This window comes from Erinaceus europaeus, chromosome 4, assembly GCF_950295315.1.
Source record: "Erinaceus europaeus chromosome 4, mEriEur2.1, whole genome shotgun sequence".
Lineage (NCBI taxonomy): Eukaryota > Metazoa > Chordata > Mammalia > Eulipotyphla > Erinaceidae > Erinaceus > Erinaceus europaeus.
The window spans coordinates 20667184-20687392 of record NC_080165.1 but is presented as its reverse complement, the minus strand read 5'-3'; the positions used below and the strand labels follow the sequence as shown (position 1 = coordinate 20687392).

The 20209-nt window shown below is 52.7% G+C and overlaps 1 protein-coding gene across 1 annotated transcript; it reads left to right on the top strand.

Annotated features, from left to right (window-relative positions):
- The first annotated feature begins 1573 nt into the window (after positions 1–1573).
- On the top strand, positions 1574–18224 carry IL2RB (interleukin 2 receptor subunit beta). The gene is made up of 10 exons (XM_060188914.1): positions 1574–1701; positions 4341–4461; positions 4655–4772; positions 5312–5390; positions 8414–8519; positions 9725–9873; positions 10791–10956; positions 11811–11934; positions 12388–12472; positions 15606–18224. Exons 2-10 carry the CDS (start codon positions 4374–4376, stop codon positions 16257–16259), a joined length of 1569 nt encoding a protein of 522 aa, XP_060044897.1. The 5' UTR covers positions 1574–1701; positions 4341–4373; the 3' UTR covers positions 16260–18224.
- The last annotated feature ends 1985 nt before the right edge of the window (positions 18225–20209 follow it).

Below are 20209 nucleotides of genomic sequence, written 5' to 3'. Positions count from 1 at the left end.
CCTCTTTATTCTGCTCTGATCAAGCTGTGGTCTCCCACCCGCCCTCGGGCATCCCACAGACTGGGTTGGGAGAGTTGGGAGAGGGCATTGTTGATGGAGCATTGGATACCAAGGCATGCATGGTGTTATCTCCTAGGCTGGGGACTAGAACTTATGTCTGGTTGTTTATGGAAAGGAGGCTGATGGCAAGATTTTCTCCCACCCAAGGCCCCAGAGACCTGCTGACTTGAAGAGGCACCTGGCTTGGCCAGGTCTGAGGACTTGAGGTGGGGTGTCAGTTGAATGAGCGACTTACACTCAGACAAACAAGTCTGTTTATCCTCTCCCTAGCCCATACCTTCTCTCCCCATGTGCCTACCCTCTACCTGCAGCTCTTTTTTTCTTTTTTCTTTCCTTCTCTTCTCTTCTCTTCTCTTCTTCTTCTTCTTCTTCTTTCTCTCTCTCTCTCTCTCTCTCTCTTTGCCTTCAGGGTTATCACTGGGGCTCAGTGCCTGCACTATAAATCCACTGCTCCTGGAGGCCATTTTTCCCATTTTGTTGCCCTTGTTGTTTTATTGTTGTAGTTATTGTTGTTGGATAGGACAGAAAGAAATGGAGAGAGGAGGGGAAGACAGAGAGGAGGAGAGAAAGAAGTGCTTCACCACTTGTGAAGCAACCCCCTGCAGGTGGGGAGCTGGGTTCTTGAACCGGGATCCTTAGGCCAGTCCTTGCGCTTTGTGCCATGTGCGCTTAACCCACTGAGCTGCTGCCCAGCTTCCCCATAGTTCTTTTCTGAGAGAGACAAGCCTCTCTTTCTCTCTCTCTCTCTCTCTCTCTGTCAAATGGTTAGGAGCCATGCCCACACGGCTCTCAGAAGCTGCATTCAGCAGTAGTAGAAATGGGGGGTTGGATCTGACTCGGACATGAAGTCTAATAGGTGGTTGGGGGGCAATGGGGACACATCCCACCCTCTCCCACTCAAGGCGCACGCATGCCTGTGAGGTCTTAGGGACTCCAGCATTTCCCCCACTCACCTCCCTCCGTCTTTCTGCCATGTTCCCTGAGATGCCCCAGTCTGAGCCAGGAATGTTCTAGAATTTTCAGCAAGTGGTCAACATACGATTAAGCTCCAAGATACAGTCCCACCTTTGAGTGTTCATCTGACAATGGGGCTTCTGGAAGGTTAAGTGTACTGGGGGCCTGGGGAAGATGATGGGATAAGAGCCAGACACTCTGGGAATGAGCCCAGAGGAACCTATTCATGAGGCATTGGTGTTGGGGACCAGATGAAAGTGTCAGAGGTTTGGGGGGTGCTGCAGAGGTAGGATGGAATGATGTGTAGATGGAGAAAAGGGGCCTCCTTACTCTTGGCCTCCTGGGCAGCAAGGTGTCTGTCAGAGAGAGAGAGAGAAAGAGAGAGAGAGAGAGAGAACCCCCTCCCTACAACCCCTACACTCAGGAGAGGAGGAGGAAGATCTTTATCTGGCCTAGGTGCTTTCATGCTCCCCAATCTGATTTCTCGCCTCCCCCGCCACCCCCCCCCCCCAGGTCTTACTCCTCCATCCTATGCACAGGAAGTGGGCTGGCCCTGGGGTTTTGGTCTTGGTCCTGTCAGCCAGCAGCTACCTGGGCCAGAGCCGGAGCAGACCCTGGGGAGATGGCCACGGCCGTGGAGGCACAGCCAGTGGGAGAGAGCAGGTCACTGCCCCGGGTCTCAGCCAGGTGACATTCCGCTCCCCCTCCCCCTGGAGATTTGGGGTGGTAGTGGGACATCCTGTCGCCAGTTGGGGGACTGGCAGTGAAGGTCACAGATGACTTTCAGCTCTGACTCAGATCCCCCAGTCGGGCCTTGCCCCGGAATGCTCTCAGAATCCCCTGAGGAGGAGGCTGCCTGTTCTCAGGGGCGCTAGCTGGAGGAAACTGCTCCCCACTCCCGGGCTGCCCTTCCTTCCTGAGATGAGCGCTCCACCGGCCATCTAGGGGCAGACAGAGGTGGGGACGCTGATGGGGAGGGGACTGGGGAGGGTCCCCATGTGGAGTTGGGGCAAGGGAGGAGAGAGGGGTTTCCTCTGAGACTTGGCCGTGAGAGAGTTGCTATCCTGGGAGTTCTCTGAGGGTCTTGGGCTAGAGATCAGTCCCTTTGGGTTGGGTTTGGATCTGTCTGGTGCTTGGCTGTGTGATGGGCAGGCAGATCTGTGGTGTGTATGTGGGGGGAGGTCTCCATCTCTGGAACCACGGAGCAGTGTGTGTGTGTGTGTGTGTGTGTGTTTCTCTCTCTCTCTCTCTCCTGGAAACTAAGATCTCTTATCTTTATAGCTGTATCTGGAGCTGTGTGGGATTGGGTAGAGAGGGGGCAGAGACATCTCAAAGGGGCTTCCCCTCCTCCCAGTCAGGATCCCACTCCTAGATGAGGAGATGCCTCCCCTTCCCACCTCCAAAATAAACATTGAGAGACTCAGGCTGTGTGTATGTGTGTGTCTGTGTGTGTGTGTGTGTGTGTGTGTGAGAGAGAGAGAGAGAGAGAGAGAGAGAGAGATGGGGAGTGGCCAGAGATGCTAAAGAGAGATTGGACCATCCAGTTTAAGGCCCTGGGCTATTAAACTCCTGCCTGATGTCACCCCAGTGCTCAGAGCACCCCCCTCACACAGTGCCTGCCCAGGTGGGGGTGGGTTCAGACTCTACTTGACGGCTCAGTTTCCCCAGCTCAGCCCCTTGGAGCCAGGACAGAGGGCTCCTGTGGTCTGGGTGTTCTCATCAGAGGTGAGGAGTCATAAGTGCACCCACTGTCGGTGACCCCACACCGATAGTGATGAGTGAGGTAATGCTCGGAGTGAAGCAGGGCGAGAGCTGCCGCCATTCCTCTCATCATCTCTGTCATCACTACCTCCTCCTCCAGCTCTTTCCTTCTCCTTCTAGCCTTCCTCTTCCTAACTTGAAATTAGATGTCCTGGATCTGAGCTCTAGTTGAGTGGAGACAGTGTTACCCACCTGTCGGGCCTGTGGCAGGCCCCAGAGTGAGTCAGTTAGTGTCAAGGGCTCTGCCTCAGAGCCAGGCAGGCACGTATGTGTGGGTGTGTGTGAGAACACCAAGGTTCTGCTGACCCGCCCCAGTGCTGGGCCTCCTTCTCGCTGTGTGATGCTGAGTAGTCTCCCCAGCCTCTCTGAGACTCCCATCTCATCCTCTGTAGGTGGAGGTGGCTCTGAGCCCCCTGTCCCTTTAGCAATGGCCGGTTCTCCCACTGGGGTTGGGGCTTGGCACCTGCCTGCCTTCCTGCCATCTGGCTGGCCTTTGTCCCCATCTGTCCCACCCTGTCATGGAGCTCTCTGCCAGGGGATGCCCTGCTGGTTAGGATCTGACTGTATGTGATACCTGTAGGGAACCCAGTGGCCGAGCCCTTGGACATGACTGGGTGTGTGAGGGGCACAGAGGGACTTAATGGGAAACCTCTTTTGCACAGCTTGGGCATCCAGGTGGCTCTGTGCCTTGTGCTGTTGGGAGTGGGGGAGTCCAAGAGACAGTCTGGCAAAGGTGCAGAAGGCCATGGTCCTATTGGGGCCCACCTACAGGGCAGGGAGGCTGTCACTTCACCTCTAGGACCCTGGCAAGGGCCAGAGGCAGGGAAGAGCTCAAAGAACCAGCTCTTCTGCATATGTCACCTTGTTAGCAATGACTTGGAGGCTCATTTTCCTTCTCCATGTAAGGGACCAACCCCAGCACCTGCCCGCTGCTGCAGGGCAGGTAAGAGAAGTCAGTGAGAGTAGGAACTTGGCAAAGTGGCAGCACTGGGGACACACAACTGAGCAGACCCACTCAGAGGGGCACACTTGTTGGCCACTCAGAGGGGCACACTTGTTGGCTCAGGGGTGGGGAGATATGGTCGGAGAAGCGGTGGGAGGGGAAGGCTTTGCCTGGGGCCCTGGTTGGTCCAGATTCCACACCTGCTATGTGACTTGGGGTCACCTGCTTCACTGATATGTGGCTCAGTTTCCCCCACTGAAAATGGGGGTTGAAAAGCACCTCTTACTGCTGCCTTGAAAGAGTTCCAGGCAAGGCCTAGCAGGCAGTGACCTCTTGGCGGATGGAGGATGGCAGGGTGGGGAAGCGATGATTCTAACCCCAGCTCTACATTGGTTTCCCTGGGCTGGTATTAGTGAGCCTCTTCCTTGTCTGGCTCTCAGGTTCCCCAACTTCTGCACGAGGGGTTAGGCTTGATCAGATAGCCCTTTCAGCTCTGGCAGCCTGGAAGTCCCTGATTTTCCAGGAAGTGGGCATTGGGGGCAGGGCCCCTGAGGTAAGTCATGTGGGGAGTCAGTGAGGATGGGGCTGTGGACTCACCTGTGCTGCCCCCTTGTCTCCCCAGGGTCCCCTTCCCCAGCTCCTTCTGGTGGATGTGATGGCAGCCGCCTTTCAGCCCTGGGTTCTGTTCCTTCTTGTGCTCCTCCCATCCTTGGTCATGGCTCAGGCACCTACAAGAGAGAATGGTGAGGACCCTGAAAGCCCCTTCTAGAAGCCCTCCTAAGAAACTGCCTTCTGGCTTTAGGAAAGAGGGCTCTGGCAGGAGCAATACTGGCTGAGAAGTCCCTGCAGGCTCTGGGCTCAGCCCCCTCCTCGGGGAAGCAGCGTTGGGCGCTTCAGCCTGGAGCCCCTGCAGTCACTTAGCTCCCCTCTCTCCAGCAGACTCATCTGTGCTTATGTGCTTCTACAACTCCAAGGCCAACATCTCCTGTGTGTGGAGACAGGAGGGGGCCCTGCCCACCGCACCCTGCCACATCCACGCCCGGCCAGACAAACGGTGGGTGTGGGGAGCTGGGCCTCACCCATGGACTTCAGACCTGGGGGGGACCCACATCTCAGCCACCAATATCTGAGGGTGGTTGGCATTTCTAGAGCTCTAGGGTTGTGAGAACTCTGAATATTTTATTTATTTATTTACTTATTTATTATTGGACAGAGACAGAGAAAAATGAGAGAGGAGTAGGAGAGAGAGAGAGAGACCTACAGCACTGCTTCCCTGGTCATGAAGCTTTCTCCAGGCTTGAACCTAGGTCCCTATACACTGTAACATATGCGCTTAAGCAGGTGCACCACCACCTGACCCCAGAGGTACAGGTGCTCTGCAGGGAATGAGGGGAAAAAGCCTGGTGTCTTGAACTGGTATGTGTTTCTAGATCATCCTGCCCCCCCCCCCCCCACACTGGCAGATGGCTCCTACTCCAGACTGGCCTCATGGATTAGGGACCATCCTAGGGGTCAGTGGAGAGTGAGAGGGTCCCTGGGGTCAGCTCTGGGGGGTCCTTCCTGCATTCTAAAGGGGTTCTTTTGCCCTGAAAGGCACTGGAACAAGACCTGTGAGCTGCTCCCAGTGAGACCCTCATCCTGGGCCTGTAACCTAATCATTGGGGATCTAAATGTGAGTATTTGCAGGGAGTGACCTCAGGAGAAAGGGGGCTGCAAAGGGCATCTTTCTGGGCAAATGGGACTCAGTGAACCTTGAAGTCCAGGGGTGCTGCAGGAGTGGAGGTATGTTCCAGGGGGTGCCAGAAGAAAGGAGGGCAGTGTCCAGAGGCCACTTTGCTATGTCCTTGTTGGTCGCGGAGAGTGCCTGTCACATCCACTGGTGCCCAGGCTTGGCAAAGTGCAGGGCACTGTTGGGGAAAGAGTAGATTTCAGAGTGATAGTCCAGGTTCCCCAGCCCTGACATGACTGTCCATCCACAGGGTCACCTCAGGTGGGTAAAGTCTGTGATGTGGCTGCCCATTCTGTGAAATGTGAATTCACTACAATGGTGCCTATCCTGAGGGTGTCCTGAAGGTCAAAGCCCTTGGAGTGATGCTCAGAACAAAGTGTGCCCTAGGCCCTGCCATCAATGAGCCTCCACCCCCACTCTGCATGTTTTTGAGGGGAGTGGCAGTGGTCTCAGCTCATCTTTTTTTTTTATTTGTTTGTTTATTTAATTATTTATTTATGATAGGACAGACAGAAATTGAGAGGGGAGGGGAAGATAAAGGAGAGAGAGATAGACTCCTGCAGACCTGCTTCACCGCTTGTGAAGCAAGCCCCCTGCAGGTAGGGAGCCTGGGGCTCAAACTGGGATCCTTGTGCTGGTCCTTGAGCTTCCTACTATGTGCACTTAACCCAGTGCGCCACCGCCTGGCCACAGCTCACCCTTCTTACAGATGAGGAAAATGAGGTTCAGGCAGGGATGGGTCCTGCTCAAGGTCATGCAGCTGGGAAGTGGGAGGGCCCAAGCATTTCACCAAGGCACTGAGCTGTGCCCGGCAAACCCTTCTTGGCCAACGGTGGCTTCAGCCGTCCTCAGATCCCATTTCTCAGACACCATCAGGTGAGACACATTCCAGCAGAGGAGGACACAGAATGCAGAGCCCCACAATGTAGCTGGTAAAGACAGTCCCTGGGACAAGCTGGCCCTGCCCATCCTGTGAGCTCCTCTGGCAGCCTGGCTTCAGATCCCAGCTCCAGCATCATTTTGCTGTGTGACCCGAGGCAGGTCCTGAAGCCTTTCTGTGCTTCATTCTCTCCAGCTGTTGAATAAGAAGAGAAATAGGGCTTGTTTCCTCAGGTGTCTTAGAGAATTTCATGAGCTGACGTGTGTACAGCCCTCAGGAGCCTGCCCGGCACACACAGAGAGAATAAGTGCTCGTCTTTCCAGCAAGAACAGCAAGAGTGACAAGCAGTGATGGCAGTGATACTAAGGATGCTGCTGTTATCTGGGATAATCTGACTGCCCAACTGGAAAAAAGCTGGGCTAGGGGAGCAGCCTGGAGGTGTCTCAGTGATTTGATCCTTGGACTTGGACATGATCCCTTGTAACACACAGGAGCACTATAGACAGCACAAGGGTGCAATTAGATGAAGCACCAGGGATGGTGAAATGGTGCTTTGGTGTATTTCCCTTTCTCTATGTTTCTAAAAATAGAGAAAAACCTAGTTGAATGCACACATGCAAGTATCCAGGTTCAAGCCCTTGGCCCTCACTTGCAGGGGAGAGGCTACATGATCAATGAAGCAGTGCTGCAGGTGTCTCTTTTCCTCTCTCCCTGTCTACTTCTCCCTTACCTCCTAATTTATCTCAGTACTACTGAATATAAGAAATAAAAAGAAGAAAGAAGAAGGAAGAGGAGGAGAAGAGGAGAAGAAGAAGAAGAAGAAGAAGAAGAAGAAGAAGGAGGAGGAGGAGGAGGAGGAGGAGGAGGAGGAGGAGGAGGAGGAGGAGGAGGAAGAGGAGGAGGAGGAGGAGGAGGAGGAGAAGGAGAAGGAGAAGGAGAAGGAGAAGGAGAAGGAGAAGGAGAAGGAGTAGTAGAAGGAGGGGCAGGGAAAGGAGGAAGAGGAAGAGGAGAAGGAGGAGGAGGAAAATGGCTGCTGGGAGCAGTAAATTAGTTGTGCAAACATCAAGCCTCAGCAGTAACCGGGTGGCAAAAGCAAAACAGAATAAGTAAAAATAGAGACTAAAAAGAAAGGCGGTTGAGAGGTAGCTCACTGGTACTGTGCATGCTTGAGCTCCTGGGTTTTTGATCCTCAGCATTGTAATCAGTCTATCAACTAACCAACCAACTAATCAGTCAATCAGTTAATCAAAAGAAGGTCCTTGGGGTGAAAAGAGAGTTACTTTCTCTCCCACCTGCTCTGGGAATTCGGATGGTCAAGTTCAGGGTTTGCTCCTGGGGGGACCTGAAGCAGGTCAGGAGGCCTGTGCCAGGGATCCTAGGCCATAACCAGAACTCAGACCTGACCCTACAGGGCTGCAGAGGGCTCGCTTGGTCCCTCACTCCAAAGCAAAGTAGGGTGTGGTCACTCTGCCGACTGTGGGTACGGAGGGATTGGGATCCCATCCGACTTCCTTCAGGGTCCACAGAAGCCTGAGCCTTGGGTGTTTCACCCAGGGTGAGAAAGACTGCTTCGAGGCCCAGAGAGGCGAGTGTAAAGGCACATGAGCAGGGCCCATCCATAGGAGAGGCTCCAGGCCTGGCCACTTCTTTCCAGAAAAGTTGAGGAGTAGGGAGGAGGAATGGGGAGGTTTAACAGGTAGTGGTCAAGACCTGCAGTTTAATGGGGGTTTGTTCAGCTTGTACACCTCTTGTGATGGGGCATTCACTCACTCTCAAGGCAGCTCACACAACGTTAGATTAGGGGTGACAAACTGTAGGACCCCGTGGTGTCATGTCTGGTCACTTGAGGCTGCCTGAGGCTGCTGTCTAAGGCAGAAGCCATGAGCTACACAGCCTGCAAAATCACAGACTTGTCCGGCCGGACCCTTCACAAGAAGAGACCAGCCAGACTTTGACTTAGGTGGACTCTGCTTAGGACTCTGTCTTTGACTCAGCCAGACTCTGCCTCCATGGAGCCTTGGTCTCCCCTGTGGTTCTAGCCCTTGGCTACCCAGCCTGCCACATCCCTGCCATCCTCCCCTTGCAGTCTCAGATCCTGACCTCAGCAGACACCATCGACATGAGCGTGCTGTGCCCAGACGGGGGTAGCTGGAGGACACTGCTGACCCAGCCCTTCAAGCCCTTCGACAACCGTGAGTGGGGCTCCAAGAGGGTGGGCATCTGCCTTCTCCCTCTCTGGGCCCCTCCTGTTTCCTGTTTCTTGCTGTCAGCTTCCAGGGCCCTTGGGTGTCATCTGGGTCCCTAACCCCAGGGTCTGAGACACTCAGAATCCCTCTGCCCCAACCCCAGCTTCCCTTCCCAGCATTCCTCTATGCTGAACACATCAAGGGCCTGCTTTTCAGACACAAGTTAGCCACCCCCCCCCTTACAGCCCTGGCACAGGCTGATACCACTCCCTTGGGAGGCTCTTACCATGTAGAGAATCCCATTCATCTGAGGCGTTGTAGACCCACGCTTAGCAGTTTCTTTCTCAGTTCATACACACCTGAGCATGTGGGGCTACAAAGCCTCAGTTATAACAGTTTGAGTCCCACACTCTCCTAATCGTATCAGGTTAACAAGAGTAATTGGATTAATCAGATGATCCATGTTAAACTCCTAGGTCAGTTTAAAGTGCAGAGAAGGGCCCCATTGATCCATTCATTCATTCATCAGCTATTTACTCAAGGGCCTACTGCATGCCAAGCAATGTTCCAGGCACCAAAGGTCCCGGGTTCAATCCCCAGTACTGCCATAAGCCAGAACTGAGCAGTGTTCTTGAAAACAAAACAAAACAAAACAAAACAAAACAAAACAAAACAAAATAAAATAAAATAAAAGCCCCTGGCTGCAGCAAGCTCAGAGTTGGGGTGGGGGATGGGAGAGAAAGTAAATAAAGAACCAAGGGGCCAGGTGGTGACACACCTGATTAAGTACACACATTACAGTACACAGGACCTGGGTTAAAACTCCTGGTCCCCACCTGCAGGGGAAAAGATTCACAAGTGATGAAGCAGGGCTGCACGTGTCTTTTCTCTGTCTCTTTCCCTCTCCGTATCTACCCCCCTCTCAATTCTCTGTTTCTATCAAATAAACAAAAATAAAAAGAAAGAACCAATAGACATATTTAATATGTCAGCTGGTGATATGCGTTAAGACGAAAAGCAAAGCAGATGAGGGAACAGAGAGTGGAGGACAGTCAGGGAGGGATTCTTGGAAGAGGTGGCATTTGAGTGGTGACCCATGGTTGGGGGAGGGGCTATGTCAGGACGAAGGAGCAGCAGGTGCCCAGCTCAGCTTTGCCATCTCTGTGTCATAACCCCACATCCCACAGTTTTGTGTTTTCTCCCATCTTCAGTTCGCCTGATGGCCCCCAACTCCCTGCGTGTCACCCATGGAGATGTTGGCCAATGCAACATCACGTGGAGTGTCCCACAGTCCTCCCACTACATTGAAAAGTACCTGGAGTTTCATGTCCGGCTCAGGACCTTGGATCAGAGCTGGGAGGTGAGTGCTTGGCTCCTGCCCACCTGCCCTGTCTCCCCTTCCAAGCCGGTCACCTCCCCGCTCCTGATGTCAGCACTCCCAGACTGCCCTGCTGCTCTTTGGTGCTGCCCACATGTTCCCTGAGATGCCAGGGCTTCTAGCTGGCACCAGATACTAGGCTCCAGGGATCACCTAGAAAAGACATCTTTCTGCTCTTCAAACCAAGCATGTCCCAGGCACCCAGGGATGCTGATCCCTTACTCACTCACTCACTCACTCTACACACATTTCTTGAGCATCTACTATGTGCCAGAAGCTGGGGATAGAGTGGAGGATGAGACTGGCGATCCTTCTGTTTATGGGGGCTGGGGGGTGGCCGTCTGCAAATGCAAAAGACTATGGGCTATACTCAGAGGTATTGATAAGTGGGATGGAGAGTATGAAATGTATGGGAGGGAGACAGCTCAACGTGCTTGAGCATGAGGTCTGTAGGCCTGAAGCCTCCGAGATCCCAGGATCCATCACTAGCACCACTGCAAGCCAGAGCAGAGCAGTGCTGTGGCCTTGCCAATAAAAAGAAATAAACCCATAGTTTTGTTTTGTTTTTAAAGAAAGTGAAATGCCATGTTAGAGAGAGACAGGGAATAGAGCACAGAGAGTGAGATGGAGGCATTGACCAGTTCCAGCCAGGGAGGGGGGGGGTCAGCAGAGCTAGGGGTGCAGAAAGAGATGGGGGTGGAGGGAGACAGAACCAGCTGATTGGCATCTGGCTTAGGGCGTGGAGGAGTGAGAGGAAGGGGTTTCCATGATCCAAGGGTTAGAGGTCCCATGAGCTGGCCAGGGGCACAGGGCTGGAGAGGAGGAAGGAAGTTGCTTAGCCCTGCTGCTGGGTGAGGCAGACAGAAAGGCTTTTGCGCTAGCTATCCTGTCCCTCCTAGGAGATCCGGCCATGGAGCATCAAGCAGAACCAGCAGTGGATCAGCCTGGAGAATCTGGCTGCAGACACCAGCTATGAGCTGCAGGTGCAGGTCCAGTCACAGAAAGGCAGCCACAACTCCTGGAGCCCCTGGAGCCAGCCGCTGGCCTTCCGGACTAAGCCTGCAGGTGGGCTGGGCTGGGGGGCAGCATGTGGGCAGAGCCTGGGAGGGGTCTGAGAAAGTGTGTGTGTGTGGGGGGGCTGGAACAGCTGGGCATATCCTGGGGACTTGGGGTTCTAGGCCCTACACACCCTCTGGACCTCATTTGCTCCTCCTCCTCCTCTTTTTTCTTCTTCTTTCCTTTTCTTTTCCTTCCCCTTTCTTTTCTTTTCTTTCTTTCTTTTGAAGAAAAATTCCTTCTTTTTTTTTTTTTCTTTCTTTCTTTCTTTCTTCACCACCAGGGTTATGGCTGGGGCTTGGTGCTTGCTGGCAGCCATTTAAAAAAAAAATGATAGGACAGAGAGAAATTGTGAGGGGAGGGAAAAACAGCGACGGAAAGAGAGACACACTGGTAGCACTGCTTCGCCCCTCATGAAGCCCCCTGCAGGTGGGGGCTGAGGGCTTAGACTTAGGTCCCTGCACATGATAACGTGTGTGCTCAACCAGTGGGCCACTGCCGAGCCCCCAGACTTTCATCGCTGTTCTTGCTCTGACCTGCTGGATGGGCATAGCCATGCTCAGTGTACAGACAGGAGAGGGACTCAGAAGGGATGGTTTCATGAGCTCCTGGAGTTCACAGCAGCTCTTTTTACTGTCTCCACCCTGAAAATGAAAACTCAGGGTGTCTGCTAGGGTGGGAGGCAGACACCTTTGTGCCTCAGTTTCCCCCATCTGCACAATGCCCAGGGAGGGCTGCTGTAGTGAAGGTCTGCTGGATGAGGCTGGACTCTGCGGGAAAGACCTGGGTCAGGTGTAAGGGGAGGCTGGGGCAATCAGTTGAGAAGAGCCACTTCTCTCACTGCCCTCCACCTCTCCTCCCAGTCCTGACAGTCAAGGCAGCCCCGGAGTTTTCTCAGCTGAACCATGTCCTCGTGGCCCTCGGTGGGGCTGTGAGCTTCCTCATATTGGTCACCTTGCTGTTCAACTGCCGCTCCATAGGGCCCAGGTAAGATGCCCCTCTCTGCCTCCTCCTTCCTCACACATCCCCGAAGGGTACCCTTGTGCAGTGCACAACCCAAATCATTGTCTGGCTAACCTGACTAGGAAGCCCACAGTCTGATCTCTTCCCCTCCCTGAACCCTCCCAGGTTCATTCTGTTTCAGCTGTCTCTGTCCTCCACCTCTCTGGTCACCCACATCCTTCTCTTGCCTAGCACTGTGCTCTGTCTCCCCATTAAATGTCAGTTCACGAACAGCAGAGACCATCTCTGTTGACCTTTCTTGTTTCACCAGTGCCCAGCACAGGCCTCTCCTTTAGTGGCCACTTGAGCGCAATGGATGAATGAATGAATGAATGAATGAATGAATGAATGAATGAATGAATGAAGGCTGCAGGACTGAGGCAGGACATCCAGGGCCTTTCTTTTCCAACTTCCCTTCCCTCCTTGTGTCTTGTCTAGACTGAAGAAAGTTCTGAAGTGCCACATCCCAGACCCCTCGGAGTTCTTTGCCCAGCTCAGCTCAGAGCACGGAGACGACTTCCAGGTAGGAGCCTGAGGGTAGATGGCGGGAGAGGGCTTTGCTCTGGCAGAACAGGCAAAGTGCAAACTGAGCAGCCTGGCGTGGGTGAGTGGGTGGGGTTGGGAAGAGGTTTTGGGGGAGGGATTGAGAGGGTTGGGTCCTCCTTCTACCCTAGCTGTGGCTTCTGTAATCTGAGGCTGACTGGCACCTCCTGTCTGTCTGAGCCTGGGTTCTAATCTCAGCTCCACCACTCCCTGACTGTGTGAACTTGGGCAAGTGGCAGAGCATCTCTGTGCTCCTGTTCATCAGCTGTGAAAGTGGGGCGGAAGCTAGTGCGACTGGGTCAGGTCTCCAGCACACTACCGGGTGGCCAGCACTGAGGGGACCTAGTCCCAGTTACTAGCGCCAGCCCCTGGGTCCCCACTCCACTACCTGTGCAGACCCATTCTGTGGGGCCAGAGTTTCCTGATCCCTTCCCTAAAGCCTTTGCTGGGCCGCGTAGGTCAGGGGAGGTCCTGGTGAGTACCCCAGTCCCTGGGGTCACAGATAGTGATACCTTTCAAAGCAGGGTGCTCTGCAGAGCAGCAGTCACTGAGCTAGTGACAAAGCTCAGGCTGTCTTGACCCCCAGCCCACACCCACACATCAGGAAGGAAGCCTGGGGGGATGTGGTGGACTGCTTCTAGCACCTCACCTTGACTCTAGGCTCCCAATGCTGGGGGTGGAGGAGAGAGATGAGGTGGGGGCACATCTCATGTGGAAAGAGATGAGGTGGGGGCACATTGGGAACTGAAGAAAGAACTGTCTTTGGAGCCTCTGTCAGGGCTGATTGGAGTCCCTTTTGGAATTCTCTGGAAACTCCCGAGACTGGCGATGACTCACTAGACCCACGTTATTTTCAGTGGGGAAGAAGTGGGTTCTTTCAGCCCCTTGTGCTGCTTTAGGGGAGTGAGTTCCCACAAGCAGAGGCATCTGAAGCCTGCTGGGGGTTGGAGGAGCAGGTGGTGGGAGCTGGGCTGCTTGCATGCAAGCTCTCCTAGTCCTAGGTCTGTTTCTCTGCCTCTATGGGCCTGGGGTACTTTGTGGCAGCCACAGGCTTCTTCTGGGGATCTGTGAACCACACCATCTTCCTGAGAGGTCAGCCAGGGTCTGGACATTCCTGTGAGGCCAAAGGTATATGGAGGGGCCTTCCTGAGGAGACCTTGGGTATGCAAGTTGTGACCGGGGGCTGGGACTAGCCAAGAGGGGTGTGCACCCCTTGCAGCTGGGAGCGAGGCCTGCTCCCCTTTCTCTCTCTCTCTCTCAACCCCTCTCTCTCTCTCTCTCTCTTTAATTATTTATAAAATGGAAATATTGACAAGACCATAGTATAATATGGGTACAGTTACACACAATTCCTACCACCAGAACTCTTTATCTAACCCCCTCCATTGATAGCTCTCCTATTTTTTATCCCTCTTGGAGTATGGACCCAGGATCATTGTGGGGTGCAGAAGGTGGAAGGTCTGGATTCTGTAATTGCTTCCCTACTGAACACAGGCATTGGGAGGTCAATCCATACTCCCAGCCTGTCTCTCTCTTTCCCTAGTGGGGCAGGGATCTGGGGAGGTAAGGCTTCAGGACACACTGGTGGGGTCATCTGCCCAGGGAAGTCAGATTGGCATCATGGTAGCATCTGGAACCTAGTGGCTGAAAAAGAGTTAAGACAGAAAGCAGAATAAATTGTTGACTGCTCCTCTTCCTAATGCGGGACTCCTAGCCCAGAGGCCGAGAGGACCACTGCCCAGCTGAGGGGTGTGTGTGCCAATGTGCATGTGAAGGGGGTGAACTTCCTCTTGTGCCCCTCCCACCCCCACCTCAGGGCTCTGAAGACAAAGGCTGAGCCCAGGAAGTGGCTGACCACATATACCATTGCCAGGAGCTGGCAGACCCCTGGCATACACATGCTGACCACAGGCCTGGCCTCCCCGTGTGTCACCTGCCTCAGTGCTGCGGCCGCCTCTGCAGGCATTGGATCCCCAACCTGAACCCTCTGCTTTTCTGGTCTCTTACCCTTTACTCTGGAGCCGTTAAGTTTCCATTATTTGCCATGCATAGTTTGGCCTCTCTCTCCCCCTTTCTGCTATAGTACAAACTCCAGCCTGTGGGTGGGGCCCAGAGTGACTGTGTGGGGCCTGGGCAGCTTGTGGGCAGGACCTGGGTCTCAGCACCCTGCATGCCCTCTGGTTCATTAATTCACCCAATCAGTGTGCTGATTGGGCCTGGGACCCTGGAATGAGGGTTGAGGGTAGGTAGGAGCCCATCAGGACTGAACCCTTTATTCAGGGTCACCCAGCCTATCTAGATGGCTTCCAGGACACAGGGCTGTTGGGGTTCTTACAGGTACCACTTCTAGGCCCCTGTTCCACCATCCAGAAAGGCCCCTCCACTTTTGCTGTGTGCCTGTTTCTGTGTTCCTGGCTTTAATTTCTTATCATATGGCCCCCTGCTGGTCTGTAGGAAGGGAGTCAGGAAAGAAAGAGGCAGCTCACTGTTGTGGAAATCAAGGTCCAGAGAGGTGCTATGACCTGCCCAGAGTCACATAGCTAGTGAGTGTTTGGTCAGGGCTGGGACCTGAGTTCTTCAGGACTGGAGCCTGAGTTCTCTATTCCTTGGCAGGACTCTCTAGACTCCCAAGCAGCAGAGACTCTGGGAGCCCTCTTTGTGTGCAGGGGGGCTCAGGAGGGACCAGCTGCAGAGCACTGAGGAGGGAGAGGTGACCTGGAGGGTGGATCTGTTCCTTGGCAGATCTTCCTGGCTGCAGGAGTGGGGAGCCTGGCTGTGCTGACATGGACTGGCCTCCCTGACATGAACAATGACTTCACAGGCTCTTTCTGTTCTCTTGTGGGTTGACTGGCTTTATACACTGGCAGAAGGCTGAGGGTCTTGCCTTTGCAGGGCCTTCATTGCTAGAGTAGCACCTGGGCTCACAGAGCCGCCCCAACTGAACCATCCCATGGGGACCTAATGGACAGCAGGAAGGCCCTCCCTGGGCTGATGCAAATGGTCTCAAGCCAATGGACGGCTGGACGGGATGTGGGGGTGCAGGCCTGGAGTGCTGCCTGTAGGAAGCAGCCTTGAACCCTCACCCTGATCTTCGATGCTCTTTCTCCTGGCAGAAGTGGCTGGCCTCGCCCTTCCCCTCATCCTCCTTCAGCCCCAGTGGCCTAGCAACTGAGATCTCACCGCTGGAAGTGCTGGACAGGGACACCAAGGCTGCGCAGCTGCTGATGCTGCAACAGGAGAAGCCAGGCCCCTCCTCGCCCAGTAGCCACTCTCTCACCAGCTGCTTCACCAACCAGGGCTACTTCTTCTTCCACCTCCCGGACGCACTGGAGATTGAGTCCTGCCAGGTCTACTTCACCTACGACCCCTGCACGGAGGAGCTAGAGGAGGGGGAGCCCAGGGTACCTGAGGGGGGCTTTCCTCCAGTTTTGCCACCCCCACCAGGGGAGGAAAACGCCTACTGCATCTTCCCCCCTGGGGATGAGCTGCTTTCCCCCCCCAGCCTCCTTAGTGGCCCAGGGCCCACCCACTTGGTCTCCCAGCCCCAGGGGCCCCCCACTCTAGGAGCATCTTCTCAGGTACACACCCAGTCACCAGGTGAAGGTGGAGAGGAGGCCCCTGCCCCCAGTACTGGGTCCTGCTTTCCCTGGGCCAGCCCACCTGGGGGATGCCAGATCAGGCCCCCCCACTCCTGCCTGGCTCTGAATACTGATGCCTACCTGTCTCTCCAAGAGCTTCAGGATCAGGACCCGGCTCACTCCATGTAGACAAATGGCTGGGGTAGGACAGGTAAGAGTGCAGCCAGGATTCTGCCCTGAGGCTTGTCTGTTGACTAGACTCTGGGCTCTCATGGCCCCGTCCCATCTCCAAGCCTCAGCCGCTGCTCCTCCGTCCTCTTTCCCCTGCCAGGACCTGTGGGGTGGGACACCTTGGACCCCCTGCCAGTCACAACACTCCCTGGGTACTACCCTTGGCCAGCGTTCCCATGCACCTTCATGGCCCATCAACTATGTCTCCGCATGGGGCTTCCTGCCCAGCCCTGCCCCTCTAGTCAACTCTCCACAGGGCAGCCAGAGCCAATTCCCCAGCCCCTTGTATAGACCCTGCCCTGGCACCCCTTTGCCCTCAGTATCTCGTCTTGGCTTTCCCACTGTCCCTCTGGCACCACAGTGGAATCTCTCCTTCTGGAACCCCCTCAACAGTATTACAGAAGCCCATGGAACTTCTCATGGTAAATCCACTCCTTTGCACATGCTGTTCCCTGCTTCTCAGGTGCCCACTCCTTCCCCCCACCCCCAGGTGTGAGTTCTGCTCCCCATGAAGGTCAACACTGCTTCCTTTAGTGTGCCCAGGTATGGACACTCTGCAGGGACAAGCTTTCAAGGCTGCAGGGCGGCTGGATAGATTGTCCTTGCTACCTGCCCAGTGAGATCTCACATAGCCTCTGAGTCCTATGTGGACACAAATCTCCCAGTACAGAGGTTGCCGACTGGCTCTCAACATGGAGACTCATGACCTTCATGTCAGCTAGTGCCCTGTTCAGAGGCCCTGTTGCCTCCTGAGGCCACAGCTGGAGAGGCCAGAATCCAGCATGCTGAATCCAGCAAGAGATTCATGACTTAGATGGTAGTCCTGCCTCACCACACAGCACTGACCTTCTCAGTGCTCCTCATGCCCATCCACTCATCGTTTTTTTGTCCCTACAACATCTGTCACCACCTTCCTGCTTAATTAGAAATCCAGAAAGGCCCACCTGCAGAGGGGAAAGCTTCATGAGTGGTGAAGCAGGGCTGCAGGTATCTCTCTCCCTTTCTGTCTTCCCTTCTCAATTTCTCTGCCTCTAATAAATAAAATTTTAAAAAAAAGAAAAGAAAAAAGAAATCCAGAAAGGGCAAGGAACCTTGCCCAAACCAGCTGGGAGGAGAAGAGACAATGTGCTCTAATTTATAGGCACTGCTGGTAGCTTATTGGCCTCCTGACACAAACCTCTTCTGACTAGCAGACTATGGAGGCAGCTTGGCGCAGAGCTCTGCCCAGGAAGGTGTAGTCTGAGCTGGCCAATCAAACTGTCTGTCAGTCTTGGGCATCTGAACCCAGAAAGTGAGCCTTGTCTCTGGGAGCAGGTGTGCTGGAAAGACCAGGAGAGGAGATTAGTAAGCAGAAGGTGTGAGCTTCCCATATGGTAACTCCTGCTCCTGAGGCGATGGCTGGCCTTCTGCTCAGGACTCTTGTCCTTATGCTGAAATAAAGTTCTCTTTTCTGAGATGCTCTGAGGCCTGGATCTGTACCAAACAATCTCACTTTCCTCTCCTGCCTGCAATGTCATACATTCTGGGCCACAAGAGTCCTCAGTGCTGATCTGAGTGTCAGACCCTTGGGGCAAGTGTCATTGCTATGTGTCCTAAGGCCCTGTGGCAGAGCCGACACTTTTCTGCAAGTCAGTGTCCACTAGGATGAGCTCTCAGGAGGGTTCAATTTCTCACACTTGGTGGTTTGTGATGTGTAACATGCCCTTTCTCTGTGTGTTCCATCTTTGTTAGCGTTTACTTGATATTTTAAAAAGCCAATTCACTTTTGTACAATTCACTTTTTGTACACTTTTTGTACTTTGAAAGCACTTGAATTCAAAGACACATATTTTATAATGGCTTCTGTGCATGGGAAAAAACAATGTGCACTATAAACCAAAGGCAGCTGTAAAACGTGAAAGCAAATAAAATGAGGTACTCCAATCCATAGCCTGCTAGCAGTCTTCTCTGTCTCTTGGTTTCAAGAATTGGATCACAAGTTCTGGGCAACTATTCATGACCAACCAGGTGAGTGAGTACTTCTCTCCTGAGAAGGGCTGTGAAGAGAGTGTCTATCTCCCCAACAGTCAAGTCCAGGCATCACCTGAGGTGGTCTGGTGGGGGAACACTACACTTGAAGTAAATGATCAATTGATCAATAGATGATAGACAGACAGGTAGGTAGAGGTATTTCTTTCAATGCAGGACAATTAGAAATAGGTATTTGTTTCAAGGAAATACCAAAGGAGACCACCTGGGACCGCAACAAGACAGTACTAGAACAACTTCAGGAACCTACCAGATCACCCTCTGTTTCATCAGTAGAGGGATGGCTGAGGGGAGGAGAGGACTCCCCTAGGACTCGCCAAATGCAGCTATGAGTCTCCATTGCTGCAGCCCTCAGAATAGCAAGCAGTGGGGGGGGGGGGGGAGGCCATGTGCTGACACCAGGGGACATGGATATAACCAGGAAACTCAGGAGAAGATCTATACCTAGGTGGCCTAGAGGTGGGGCTGTGAGAGTCTCTTTATATAACCACTGGATTATCTCTGCCCCACCCTGCTTTAGCTCTTGGCCAGGAAACAGTGACTAAGCTAAGAAGTCTACTTATAGTTTAAAAGCTCTCAGGCTCTCATAGTCTACAGGGAAGAAAAATAACAAAAGAGGCTTTTAGGCCACTGTGCTCCAACTCAGGGATTAAAATAATATTGAAACAACTGTCAATTTCCACAACTGTGAACCCTTTAGTTACCTTACTTAGACACAAGTCAATCTAGGCAAAAGTGGTCAGTGATTTGAAAAGTACTGAGAGAGGGACCTCATAACATATTATATAAAATGGTTAAACCAACAAGAAGAAATATTGGAGAAACCAACCAGGACAAGAGTCCAGCTAAAATCCCCCCAAAGGGTGAAGCACAAAATAATGAGGTCAACATCCAAACACTAGTTAAGGAAATAATCACAGGAGTGAGTAAAGAGTTTGAAAGAATTGTCATCAGTAATACAGAGAAAAACAAATGAGACTCTGGAAGAAAACACTAATTATCTGAAGGTTATTAGAGAGCTGAAAGCTGAAATAGCAGAGCTAAGAACACAACTAGCTGAACAAGCTAAAACAGTATCAGAACAGGTTAATGAAATAGATGGACTCCAGAAAACAGTAGAGGGGAGAGAGAATAGAATAAATGAGGCTGAAGACAGAATTGGCAAGATTGAGGATGAATTAGAAACAACTAAAAAAGAACTAAGAGATCTCAAAAAGAGATTAAGAGATACCGAAAACAACAACAGAGACCTATGGGATGACTTCAAAAGAAATAATATATGCATTATTGGCTTACCAGAGGAAGAAAGAGAGGGAGGGGAAGAAAGCATTCTTCAGGACATAATAGCTGAGAACTTCTGTAGTCAGGACAACATCAAAGACATAAAGGTCCAAGGAGCCCAGAGGGTCCCAAACAAAATTAACCCAGACTTAAAGACACCAAGACACATCCTATTTAGAATGGAAAGGAATAAGGATAAAGAAAGGATCCTGAAGGCTGCAAGAGAAAAATAAAGAGTCACCTACAGAGGAAAACCCATAAGACTAACAACAAACTTCTCCACACAAACTCTATAGGCTAGAAGAGAATGGCAAGATAGCTATCGAGCACTCAATGAAAAAATACTACTGCATTCTGTTAGACTGTCATTCAGACTACATGGAGGCAGAAAAACCTTCTCAGACAAGCAACAGTTGAAAAAATCAACTATCACCAAGCCTGCCCTGAAAGAAGTTCTGAAAGGTCTCCAATAAACAGTCAGACTACCATAAATAGGCCACATATCAAAACACTCTAAAAAACTACAAGAATGGCATTAAAATATCTTCAATCTTTGATATCAATAGATGTCAATGGCTTGAATTCATCTTTTAAAAGGC